A 13,196-nucleotide genomic window follows, 5' to 3' on the forward strand; every position below is an offset into this window, starting at 1 on the left:
CCCCTAATCACAAACATCCTTGAGTTGTTGTAGGTCTTGAACTTGCTTGACTTACAATAGCATTGGTTCTTCTTCCAACGCAAGATGAGCCTCTTCGTCGTTCTCTTTTTCTTTGTCTTTTCGCTTGCTAGACTCGTATGCGAGGTGACTGAGTTCACCATATTCATAACACTTAAACTCGCTCTTGTCCCTGTTTCCTGCGATCTATATTTCGTCCAAGTCCTCTTCTTCCTCTAAACGAACTTCCTCCATGTCCTCTACCATGATTTTGATCGCCACGTTTTCCATGATGCCAATTTTCGGAATGATTGTCTGAACTTTACCAAGAAAGTTACAAATTTCCATCTTGTAAAAAAAGAAAGAAAGATTTGCATTATCTTCACTTCTCTCGCATCACTTTAGCTAGATTACAATTTACTAACAATTTAGAGGGCTAAACACCAAGAAAATGACTAATTGTCGAATCTCCAGTGAACAACCAGTGGCTGAACCCTCCGAGCCCTCTTATGATTTTAGCCCTGAGCCAACGTCCACTCGACCCATCCTCAAAGGCCCCATTGGCTTTTAATTCTGGATTAAAAGTAACCAATAAAAGTGTTAGTCTATAAAAAAAACCTCTTGACCAAAGGCAACAGGTAAAAAAAAAGTAAAAAAGTAAAAAAATAAAAGTGTGGCTAAAAAACAAAATTGTAGAAGGAGTTTGTTTTTGTAATTACTTAAGAAATATTGGATTTTAATAATCCCAACTATTCGTCGTTGGCCGCCAACAGTCCCAACTTTAAAAATAACCACTGGCAGTCTTAACTTTTAACATATTGGCCTCCAATGGACCATGACTAATAGAACCCTAACGCCGTTAGTCTCCGGTCGTCGGAAAAACGTTTTTTGGCCGGAAAACTCAACATTTTTGTCCCGAACCTCTTTATAACCTTATTATGGACCTTTGGGAACTTTTTTCTAGTAAAAGCTCCAATTATCAAAGTCACTGGAAAATTCTTTTTTCACCGGAAAACTCAACTTTTTTTTTTCCGGAAAACTCAACATTTTCGTCCCAAATTTCTTTGTAACCTTAGATCGGACCTTTAGATACGTTTTTCTGGACAAAAACAGTTTTCCGGCGACCGGAGACTAACGGCGTTAGGGTTCTGATAGTCAGGGTCCATTGGTGGCCAATATGTTAATAGTTGGGACTACCGGTGGTTATTTTTGAAGTTAGGACTGTTGGCGACCAACGACGAATAGGTGGAATTATTAAAATCCAATATTCCATTACTTAATTATTATTTTATTACTAAATATTACTATATAATTATGCATATTTATTGTGGCTGTTATTCTCCCACGCTTACGGGGGTATATATCCAATCTTCAATCAAACTTGCAGCCCATTTCCTCTATTTTTCTGTTTTCGAAAGCACCAAGATGACATCTTTGCTCCCAAATGTTCATACAAATCTTGTCAGACATCACTCAATTACTCCATCACAGTTCAATCACACATTTCCCATTGGTTCATCAAACACCCAAATCCGAAAACAAGAAAGAACTCTTCCCACATTAATCGTCCACTGCAATCTCTCTTCTCCACCCAAATCCAAAGAAGAAGCCATAAAGCAAGCCAAAATCTGCCTCACATCAACCTTAGAAAAACCCCTAAACAACCCCAAACTCACTGCTGGCAAGCTCAAGAAACTAAAACAACCAAGATTCCGTGTCGAAATCCCGGTCGTTGACGACTCACCGAATTCGTTAACTCAACTTGCACTCCAAGTGTTCGATGAAATGCCGCTGAAAAGAAAAGGGTCTAAAGTGAAAGTATTGATCATATGGCCTACTTCTACACTAACAGAAGCTGCTAATGAATTATCATTTGAGTCTGTTGAACATGTTGATGTTAGTTCATTAACGAATGTGGGAGTGGGAGATAGTGTGGGCAGGGTTTTGAATTCTGCTGATGTGGTGGTGTTTTTGACACCAGAAGCTTCACAAGTGGAAGTGATGGAGACGGTTACCAATGGCGTGTATCCGAAGCCCGTGGTGATGTTCAACCCCAGGTGGAGTTATGATGATGAGGAGAGTAATCTGGGTGGTTTTACGGACTTTTTGGGATCGTTTGAAGTTGTTTATTCGTTTATGGGATTAGAGGTTAGGGGACTGTTGAGTAAGAGAAATGGTGTGGTTTTTAAATGTGTTAGGGATGGGGTTTTGAGTGGTGAGATGTGGAGTGTGTTGGTTGAAGAAGAAGGGGAGTTGAAAGTGGTTTCGAGGTTTAAGACACGACCTTCGATTGTTGAAGTTGAGAATGTATTGTATAATTTGATGGCTATTAATTCTCCAATTACTAAGTCTGCAAAGTTCTTGAAAGGATTGGTTTCTAATGTAACCGGAAAAAAGTAAGTTTCAGTAAACAAGAAAGTATGTTTCAGTTTTTTGTTCTTTATGCAAGTATAATGTCATGACAATGTAGATAGTAGGATAGATGAATTAATTTAGGAATATCACGAAAATAGCTATTTTGTTGACTCTCTTATACCAATTTCATAAATTAGTGAATTAGCCATGGGATACATGAATCTTTAATTGCATATTTACTTATACTTGTGTATCACCTTATCCACGAATGTTTTCCTGATTTGCTTTCTATCTCTCTTACACAACACACCCACACACACACCGCAACCAACAGCCTCCACCTCACTTGCAGAAGAATGAAGAGGCGAACTGCAAATAGGTGTGGATCCTTGAGGTTCTACATGACTTGGAATCAATAATATGAATTGTGACAGTTTTTAATTTTTTTTATCTTTAACTCCAATGGAAGCGTTTATGTTCCCTGTTTTCATCTTCAATTTATATGTACAAGTATTGAAGCCTAATAAAGACTAAAAGCAAAAAGGTGTCGCATCTCACATTGATTTAAGTCTTTAGTGGTGGAAAAAAGTCTCATATGCGAGCAAAAGTAACACGCGGCTCTTAGGCTAGAGGGTATGGTGATGGTCCTCCAAGTGAGGATGATCCGCCACGTCATCCGCCACGTAGGCGCCACGTCATCCGCCACGTAGGCGCCACGTCATAGTCCTCCCAAGGATGGTCCATCCCACAAAACTAGAGGGTATGGGAGGATGATCCTACCCCACCACTTTTTTTATTTTTTTTTTAATTTCTATGCCCTATGTACAAGTATTGAAGCCTAATGTACAAATCAGAAACAAAGGGGGCCCACATGTTTGGTCCGTCGCAAACGGCAACATTTGGACGATGAGGACGGGACGGAGGGGGGCCGGCATGGTGTGCCGCGCGTCGCCGAACCAAGACGGGCTGGGAGACGGTTCCATACCGTCCAGCCTTAGTCACCTATCTCATGTCTAAATGAGTGATGTGTTTCTTTCATGATAGGTCTAACACATAAAAATGATTATTTTTACGTGATTTTTATATTGTTATGTTACTTTTGATAAAGGGGAGAAAATATATGCGGTAAGTTGGAAGAGAAATTTGTTACTTTACATCTCTCATTTCTTTTCTTCAACTGCTTCCATGGTGGTTAATACACCCATATTTATTAAAGGCGCTAAGCGCACTTAAGGCGCATAGGCCTCGCCTGAGGCCTAGGCGCAAAGCGCAAAAAAAGAGAGGGCCTGAGAAAAATTAAGCGCATAATGAAAAAAAGTTAAAAATATATTATGTATTAGAAAAAGAATACTATTCTTCAAATAAAACTATATCATCTATTTAGAACCAAAAGTTCTAAATACATTAGTGTATTAGTGTAGAAAAGTAGTTTTCCTTAGATAAAAGTAGAAATCTAGCTAGAATCTTGTTGGAATTTAGAGAATTTGGCCGGAAACTATCCGGAATCTAGGAATCTCGCCGGAATGTGCGCCTGAAGCATCATTTGGAGAATTAAAGCGCAATTTCCTCGACTTAAAGCGCAACTGCCTCGCCTCGGCCTAGGTGCTAGAGGCGATGGCTTTTAATAACTATGAATACACCAAAAAGCAAGGGATTTCAACCAAGGATATACATCACAAAATGAATCTTATTTCCGTCTTATATCTCCAATCATAGAACCAGAATTGATGAAAAAATCCTTCTCCTTGCTTTCTAAATTTCTCATATACATAAAGTATTGCCACATAATATTTAATGTACTAATTCTGAAATGTTCTAATGTTGCAGGACCTGATGAATTTATCTGAAAAATTGACACATTTGGTCCATAATGCCCGAAGCTCAGGAATTGCAATATCTAACCTTGGTTTTGCTCTGATTTTAAAATGGATAACAGCAGCACATTCTGCGTTCTCTATGCTTGTATTCTCTTGATACGCAAGGCCTAACATATGCTAGAAAAGATCAATGATATATTGATGTGAACATACCCATGAAATGCTATCAAACCTAGCGGTAATGTTCCTAATTGCCACAACTTAAGATACGACTTCAAATTATCATAAGAAAACATGCTATTAGAGTTCTTTAATCTTTTCTTTTGTCATTTTTTTTGGCTTGAATAACTTACTCTTCAAGCCAGCACTGGTAATTTTGACTTATGATTGTATTTCTCCAAACTTCAAGATCAAATATGTTCATACCGTACGCCCACACACATTCTTTTGCACTGATTTTTTTTTATCTTTAGGATGAGAATAGTTCAAGTAGCTTTTGAACTGTTTTGACGTTTCAAGTTTATCCCCACCTTTAGGCCATGTGTAGTCATAAAGCCCCTTTGGGGGCGTTATGCGACAAGTGGCACGCCACGTCATAGAGGGCTTTATGGGGTGTTATATCACTAAAGCGCGTAGTCATAAAGCCCCTACCTCATCATTACTCAATTAATTAATTTTCAATTTTTTATAATTAATTTCTAACTTTATAAAATTAAAAACCATTTCATTAAATTAAAAACATTACACTAAAATAAAAAAAAAAAAAACATTACAATAAAATAAAAAAAACATTACACTAAAATAAAATAAAAAAACTCAAAGGTTATATTTTTTTTCGATTCGCTCCTTTTGTGCCAACGCCATCTTCGACGCTTTTCCGGTTAGGTGGTCGATTCGTCATCCCACGGTTGCACGTTTTTTTTTCCGCTCGGGTTTCCGTTTTCTTTTTATGTGGGCGTTTTGTTTTTCCTTTTTGCGTCTCCTCTCCTTCCGGTTGTGTTTCTATTCTAACATTATAATACTATATTTTTGCTATGTTCGTTTAAAAAAATAGTTTAGTTAGATCTAAGTGCCTCAAAAAGGCTCTTTTTTTTAGGCTGGTACGTTGAACGAGATACTTATATCCTCAGAGAGTCTCCCTCTCGTCTCAACACCGGCTTACCACCACCTAAGAATCTAAGGCAAGGAATTGATATGATTTTTTCCACTTGAAAATTATTGATTTCCACAAATATTTGTGTGTTAAAAACTGTCTGCATTTTTGGAGACCACACGTACGTACGGTTGATCACAGTCACACAAGTGTGTGTTTTTATTACACAGAGAAACTCCCATCTCAAGCCAAAGAGTGATCATGCATTGTTATTATATATCACATGCATGCATGCATACATTCAAACTCAAAACAAACACTAGTGCATGCTTGGGACTGATCAGATTGAGCATTGCAAGTTGCATTGGTTGGGGAGCATCTGAGCCTTCTTCACCATCTGTTGCACCTGCTGTTGTCCACCTTGACCTTGCTGCAGCTGCTTTTGAGCTTGTTCCACTACCTGTTTGATCGCCTCACACTGACACTGCTTCTCCACTTCTTGTAGCTGGTTGCAGCACAGATTAAGGTGTTGTTGTTGTTTCGGGTTCTCCACCGCCATCCTGAGCTTGTAATCGAAAGAGGCGAGGTGCATCTGGCAGTGGTTCAGCTTCTGGATCGGAATCTGACAGCCTCTGGGGTTGTCCAGACCGTCGGGAAAACAAACCGGAGACCCCTCGATACAACCGCCATAGGCCGTCCGGGAAACAAATGCTAGGAAGGCCGCCATGGTGAGTGCAGCAAGTACAAGGTTTGCCATTTTGGGATGTTTTCGTTTTCTTCTTAGGAGGGTGGTAGTGAGGAAGTTGGTTTATAGTGTAACTGGTGGATTTGCATGGGAAACAGGTGGAGTAGAGTAAGCTAAGTGGTGGTTGTTAATGGTTACTTGTAATACATGCATGTATATAGTCTGTGCATATATATGACCATGGCACGTTGGGTGAATGCAACAAGTGGAAGAGGACTTTATTGTATGATGGTAATTCCAGCTTACTTATTACATGTGTCGATGTACAAGATCAGAAAATTATACCAAACCACGCGGCTGACGGTCAATAGTGGGAATATCTGAAGAACGCTTTAAATACCGGTTTAGTCCTCGATGATTACCGAGCTAGCAGAAAAGATGGGACCTTAAAATATAATTCAACCCCCTAAAATTCGCAACTCTTCCTACTTCGCTGAATCGCTAAGTATAGAGTCTTACTTCAAGCCTTCAATCGTATAATCACACCTCCTCTTTTTTTTTTTTTTTTTTTATTTTTTTTTTATTGTTAGTGCATAAGCACTAGCCTTTCGTCCAGCTTCAAACCTTTAATCATCGGCCTTTTTTTTATGTTGCCACCACATGCCACTTGGCACTTTTATTGAATTGGGTTAAAAGTGTAATTTAAAACAATATTGGACTAATGTGTTTAGTTGAGTAAATGAGTTTAACTGAAATAAGGGTTTATTTGTTTACTAGAGCAAAACTAAATAAAAGTTAATCGGTGTTTAGTTGAGTAAATGAGTTTAACTGAAATACGGGTTTATTTGTTTACTAGAGCAAAACTACATAAAAGTTAATCGGCGTTTAACAACAAATTGTGTTTTTAAAATTGATTATAGTCTTTACTGTAAATAAAACTATATATGATCTCTCTCTCTCTATATATACACACACACAAGAATTGGGCCTAACAAAGAGTGGGCCTTGAGCGGTTGCCCATTTTATCCCTCCACTGAGTCAACCATGGTCACTATTACATTAATCAAAACAAAACTCAAGTCCATACATTGTGTTAGGAATACATTACCCAAAAGAGTGTAGAATAGCCCTAGGGTTAAATTGTTTATTGCATATTACAAAAATGGCCAATCTAGATGATCTAGCATATGCTATAAAATGGCTAACTTCCTATATCTAAAATACATTCTGCCCAGAGTAGGGATGAGCTCAATATCAACCGGTACCGGTACCGAAAATCTCAAAAAACGGGTATAGATACCGAAAATATCCTGTACGATACGGTACAGTTGGGTGCCGGTACGGACCGGTATTTGAACGTAAAATTCGGTAAATACCGGTACCGAAAACGCTAAATGTCGGTATCGAATCGCTACCGAAAATCAACTCGGTTCAGGAAAATCGGTACCGGTTCCGAACCGGTACGGTACCATTTGCTGATCCCTAGCCCGGGGTACCCTGTGAACCTACCATAAACAAAAATTGTGGCTGAGCCTAGCCCCCAGTGAATGAATAAAAGGCACAAGTAACAATAATAACAAATATAACATCAAGATATGATATAAGATAAAAGGTACAATGCAAAGTAAATCAAGTTAATAAAATAAATCGAATCATACGTACAAATGTAGTCCCATGAAGCCAAAATATACATAAATAAGTGACGACACACACGTAGCTACTTCTGTATGTCAATCGCGTGAGGTGGCGTGGGTTGGTATACCCAACAACTATTACCTAAAAACTGAAATAATATTATGGCGGATCCCTAGGCCTCCTATATCGGTATATGTCCTCTCAGAGTACATCTCTAGAGGACGTCTTGAACTAATCTCACTCGTCACGAAAGGTGCACAAGGTATCGATGATGCAATAATGTGCCTGTGGGAAGCTCCATAGGAAGTGTAGAACTCAAGGGTATCAGAGTACAAGAATTTGAATCACGCATCCAATGTAATAACAATAACAACAAATATAGCATTGTAACAAGTCTGGGAATATGTGATAATGAGTACAAGCATAATTTTCTATCGTATGCAAAGTAATACCAATCACAAATATTGAATCAAAATGTGAATGAATAGACATCCAAACGAAAGAGATTTGATATGTCAAGACGCTCAAGAATTTAAAAGGCATGTGACCGTCAAAGGGTTTATCGAGTCAAATACCAAAAAAATAATGTGGTGGGGTAACATATCTATACCTTGAAAGACGATTCACAGTGATTGATGAAACACTGATTAACTCTAGGTTAATCCAGCTGGTCGTCTCGTGAAGGGTGGTTCAATCTCTATCTTTCACTCGCCGTTAAGCTGATCTTCTGGGAAATGTCCTGCAAAACAACAACACCGGTGACTCGCCACAAGGAGGGGAAATGGGGGTTCTCCTTGTGACTACCCTCCGGCGTGTGAATAAGTGTTTGTTTTGAGGATAAGTGTGTGTTAAGAGTAAGAGAGTGAGAAATCGAATCCCTAAACCTGTGGAGTCCTCTAATTATAGTCGGAGAATGGTGAAGGAGGAGGAGGCCTGCCGGCTAGCCAGTCCTCTAATAGATCTTGTTTGTTAAACGTGACCTGCAATTTAAGGGCGAGTTGCTGGACAAAATGTATTAAAGAAAAAGTATATTGTAAGTGTTAGTTGCTAACCTTGAACCCATTTAAAACTTTTGATGTCTGATCTTGGTGAGCAATCACGAAACAGTTTACTCCATCTGAGAGTGATCGTTCAGCAATGTAGCTATTCTCCTTACCCTTGAGAATTTCCTTTTGGACGTCCAAGAATATTTTTCTAGTATAAATAACGTTCGCATGACGTTCGATCGGCCATTTAGTTTTGAATTCTGGATTAGTGGTGTCTGTTTTATGAGAGAGTTCACGTTGGTCATTTCGTAACCCATTGACGGACGTATCGTAGCACAACATAAATTGTACCAACGTATTGTGTGAACTAGAGTTTGATTTGAACAAATGGTTAGCGCTTTCGCACCTAGAGGTGGTCTTCATTAACGTACACATAGGTATTTCGCGAAAATATCCTGGGATCCACTGTTCACGAATCGAATACATTTCAGTCAACCAGGAATGCTCTTCCAAACTGTACTCAGCAATAAGTAAATGCCATCTCTTTTCGAATGTTTCTGGTTTGATGTAAACATTCCATACAAGTTTGTGGAATTTTTTCTTGATTTCTGCGTTCCTTTTGTCGTTACCCTTGATCTACAAAATAAAGAAAAAAAAACCTTATCACTATTGTAGAACTCCGGTGTACACATGTGTACATAAGAAATTATAGAGAATAATACACATGTGTACATTTAGTTAAAATGCCATATTTACAACTATGGTACAAAGTAATGGCATTATGATGTAGACATGTTTGTAACAAATACCTTTGCTGGCAACTTTTGAATAATATGCCACATACATAGTCTGTGGATGGACTTGTCAAATACGTTGGCGACAGCTTGTTTCATAGCACAATCCTGATCAGTTAATACCAAGAGTGGCTGTTTTCCATTGTGTGCTTGAAGAAATTTTTGGAGAAGCCATGTGTATGATTCAATAGTCTCATTATGTAACAACCCAGCCCCAAATATTGTACACTTTATGATGGTCAACTCTAGTGAAAGGCACAAAAATCATATCGTACCTATACCTATTTGGAAAAAAAGTTTTCAACTGTAACTGATAAGCAAAAAGGTAACAAAATTATAAGTGAAATTTTTAAAAACTCACATATTTGTATGATACGTTGCGTCGAACGCCAAAACATCAGCGAACGCTTTGTAGTTTAATTCAGAAACGCCATCGCACCAAAAAAATATCATCAATATGGGTATCAAAAGTGTAATTAACTTTATTTTCGCTGCGAGCTTTGAATTTGTCAATTATCATTTGCGCGTCTCTATCACTAATAAAATCTCGAATGTCACGGCCACAATTTTTGTAGTCCACAGCGGTACTGTGAACATTATGGTGGCCACCTTTTATTGCAACATGTACCTTGTGGGATTTGGTGGGGCCAAGATTAGCATTGCGGCACTTTGCTATGAACTCTTGTGTAGAAAAATCGAGCTTTCTTCACTTTAGTGATAAGTCAAGATTCTCGGGAGAGGTAAACCCATGGTTGTGTTGTTCAACAAAACCATAGATTTCATACTCAGCTGACTTTTTTGTACGACGAAACTTCACACATGCCTTACAATCTGTAACTTTGACATTGTACCGACGCGATGGTGAAGTTGATCAATATCATCAGGGTTAGTTTCTTTATGTTTATGTTTGTTCACTGGCGCCCTGGAGCATAAAACGTATCACTGAGTCATAATTAACTCGTCGCCTATTTTTTCTTTTTTTGAAGTACCCAAACAGGTTCCAAATCCAGCAAGTTGTGCGTACTCCTCGTACATTGCAATTGCTTGTTCAATCGTAGTAAATCTAGCTTTCAAAAACGGTTTGAATCCAGGGGGGACAATTGGTGTCCAGTACCTAGTCCCATTTGGTGTTTCGTAAACGTTGCTAGCAACCGACTCTGCCCAATTACAGTAAAAAAATTCATTCAAAAAAACAAAGACAACAATGCTATGGGTCACATGTCTACTATACCGTGTATTATACACATATGTACTATCGTGTAATACACTACTGACATGTAAATACCGTGTATTATACACATGTGTACTATCGTGATGGATTGAATAAAACATACCAGTACACGTGTGTACTACGGAGCTAAGAGTTATACACAAGAAAAAAGATGACTGAAAACTCTAGTTCAACCAACAAAAGACTAAAACTATAATTCGAATCTTGCTAACTGGATGATCCATTACTGTAACGAATACATTATCGCCAATGTTTTGGTCAGAATTGAGATTGTCGATTTCTGGGTCGGTCATGAATGAAATACAGTAGCACCTGCCGGAAAAAATTCAAATCTGTTTCAATGTACTCAAACGACATCAATTTAATTACATATATAAACAATCAAGTTCTCAGTCAATATTCAAGATGTAATTGGAACATATTCGCCGGAAATTTATTCCGGCTTAATTTTCGATTTCCGGCGGCTGACGGCGACGGAAACAATAAAGATGACTGTTGATGTCCGGCGATTAGGGGCAAAGATACAGAAGACTTACTCAGCAAAAATCAATATCCAGCGAGATTTTCAGATTCTTGAAAAGTTGATGTCCGGCGCGATTTTCAGGTTTTTGAAAAGTTGATGTCCGGCGAGATAATATTGATCGACGTGAATTGAAGATGATATTTATCAACGTGAATTGTGGATCATGAAGAAATGGATGTTTGTTGAAAAGATTATGAAATATAATTTTGATAAATATAAAATATGTTAAGATTATCTTTAATAAATAAAAACAAATTTAAGATTCTATAATTGTCATGGTTGTCGAAATTGTAACCGATGATATGATATGATTTTGAAATTAATAAGATAATAATTAAAATTCAATATTTATATGAGGTTACAATCTTACCCTTGTCAAATGGATATGAAGCCGCTTAGAAGGTTAATGAAGAAGCGCACGGAGTTTGCAGTTGATATGGTGGGTTTTGTGAGAGATGATGGTTCAGTTAGTGGTTGTGGAAATAGGAACAAGTTTTTTAGTAATAAAAAATTTAAGGGGAAATAGTAAAAGGAGTGGTGATGCTCCAGAAGTGAAGGAGATGTGGGATACTATTGTCGGAGGCGATTCAAAGGTACATTATTAGTTTTAAACTGTTAGAATTTGTATAATTTTGATACGAATATCTGTTGAACAATTAATTAACCATGTTTTATGATGGTAACTTTGTAAGTTTTTTATGGAGGTTTGTTTAATTACTGGTTCAGGAAGAGAAAAAGGGTATAAAAAAGGAGCTGGATGATGATTACTTCATAGATGATAGCGGTGTCGATCCAGTAAATCGTCATGGAAGCAACCGTTGTGGTTATTCTTCAAGACGTGCTCCTAAGGTAAAAGAATTAGCTAGGCATATACATGCAGCATGTTTTGTTGCCTATTGCCTACCCTATTTAAAAGTTTCTTATTAATTGTTGTGATGCATTCGTTCTTGGTTTGCATGACACTTATTATTTATTAACTTACTATATTTTTTTAATCATGTAGGCTGAGGAGGGTGAAGAAGATGATGAGATCAAGGAACTTTTCAAGATGGGCAAGAAAAAGAAGAAGACTGAGAAAACTGCTATGGAGATTGCAATTGTTGTCGAAAAGATCATGGCTGAACTTGAAGTTGTAGCAGAAGAAGACGCAAATCTGAATAGGGCATCGAAACCAGCAATTAATAAACTCATAAAGCTTCCTTTTCTAATTGAAGCTCTATCTAAGTGGCTGGCTAAGTGCATTGTTCGCACAAGTCTCGTAATGGACATATTATTATATTTACCATCTCAATCTCTATTCTTAATACAGGAAACAACTTCAACCGGAGTTCCTGGATCACAGAGTTCTAACGCTTTTGAAAAATTGGCTTTAACCCCTCCCTGATGGAAGCTTGCCCAATAGAAACATTCGTACAACAATATTAGAGATCCTAACTGAGGTATAAACATGGTTTTATCTTAAGGATTGATTAATCATACCCTTTTGTGTTTGTGTAATTAAATACTTCTTTTGCTTTAATCCATCCTGCAGTTCCCAATTGATTTATATCAAGATGATAGAAGAGAACAATTGAAGAAGAGTGGAATAGGAAAGGTTGGTCTTATTGTTTCTAAATTGGTACTTATTATCCTCTCCTTTTTTCTTATATTCATGGCTTTCTTTAGGTCATTATGTTCATGTCAAAGTCTGATGAAGAGACCGCATCTAACAGAAAGCTAGCGAAAGACTTGGTTGACAAATGGGTAAGTATTAGAACCACCTCGGTCAAAACAGAATTTCCCACCAAAGAAAATTGAATTTCAAAATTAATTACTTATTGTAACTTACTATGTAATTAGTTCCTAGTCTTTAGCATTTTTAATTCCTAGTCTTTAGCACTCTTTAGTTCCTAGTCTTTAGCACTCTTTTTGTATAAATGTAAATCTTGCATCAATGAGAAAACACAAGTTTTGATACTTTTATATGGTATCAGACAGGTTTTGCAAAACCTAAACACAACCACCCTCTCTTCCATGGCCACACAATCGGTCACCATGATCAACTTCCCTTCATCTCTAAAAATCACTTCTACCAACGCCC

General features: G+C 37.7%; 3 protein-coding genes across 3 annotated transcripts; 2 read left to right on the forward strand and 1 right to left on the reverse strand.

The window, feature by feature from the left end:
• Positions 1-1,032: 1,032 nt before the first annotated feature.
• On the forward strand, positions 1,033-4,960 carry LOC110929748. Its single transcript, XM_022172932.2, has 2 exons — positions 1,033-2,393; positions 4,180-4,960. Exons 1-2 carry the CDS (start codon positions 1,312-1,314, stop codon positions 4,184-4,186), a joined length of 1,089 nt encoding a protein of 362 aa, XP_022028624.1. The 5' UTR covers positions 1,033-1,311; the 3' UTR covers positions 4,187-4,960.
• Positions 4,961-5,501: 541 nt separating this feature from the next.
• Positions 5,502-6,068, reverse strand: LOC110928013 (2S seed storage protein-like). The gene has a single exon (XM_022171272.2). It carries the CDS (start codon positions 6,017-6,019, stop codon positions 5,603-5,605), a length of 417 nt encoding a protein of 138 aa, XP_022026964.1. The 5' UTR covers positions 6,020-6,068; the 3' UTR covers positions 5,502-5,602.
• A 5,503-nt stretch (positions 6,069-11,571) lies between these two features.
• LOC118490505 (protein IWS1 homolog 1-like) lies at positions 11,572-12,466 on the forward strand. The gene is made up of 4 exons (XM_035988175.1): positions 11,572-11,709; positions 11,843-11,965; positions 12,120-12,369; positions 12,426-12,466. The coding sequence occupies exons 1-4, from the start codon at positions 11,572-11,574 to the stop codon at positions 12,464-12,466; spliced, it is 552 nt and encodes a 183-aa protein (XP_035844068.1).
• Positions 12,467-13,196: the final 730 nt, after the last annotated feature.

Source organism: Helianthus annuus, chromosome 3, assembly GCF_002127325.2.
Source record: "Helianthus annuus cultivar XRQ/B chromosome 3, HanXRQr2.0-SUNRISE, whole genome shotgun sequence".
Lineage (NCBI taxonomy): Eukaryota > Viridiplantae > Streptophyta > Magnoliopsida > Asterales > Asteraceae > Helianthus > Helianthus annuus.

Bases quoted from the DNA above. Each gene is read 5' to 3' on its own strand.
- LOC110928013 (XM_022171272.2), bottom strand. From the start codon at position 6,019: ATGGCAAACCTTGTACTTGCTGCACTCACCATGGCGGCCTTCCTAGCA.
- LOC110929748 (XM_022172932.2), top strand. From the start codon at position 1,312: ATGCATATTTATTGTGGCTGTTATTCTCCCACGCTTACGGGGGTATAT.
- LOC118490505 (XM_035988175.1), top strand. From the start codon at position 11,572: ATGATGGTTCAGTTAGTGGTTGTGGAAATAGGAACAAGTTTTTTAGTA. The intron at 11,966-12,119 runs GTAAAAGAATTA...TTAATCATGTAG, and splicing joins CTTCAAGACGTGCTCCTAAG to GCTGAGGAGGGTGAAGAAGA. The intron at 12,370-12,425 runs GTCTCGTAATGG...TTCTTAATACAG, and splicing joins TAAGTGCATTGTTCGCACAA to GAAACAACTTCAACCGGAGT.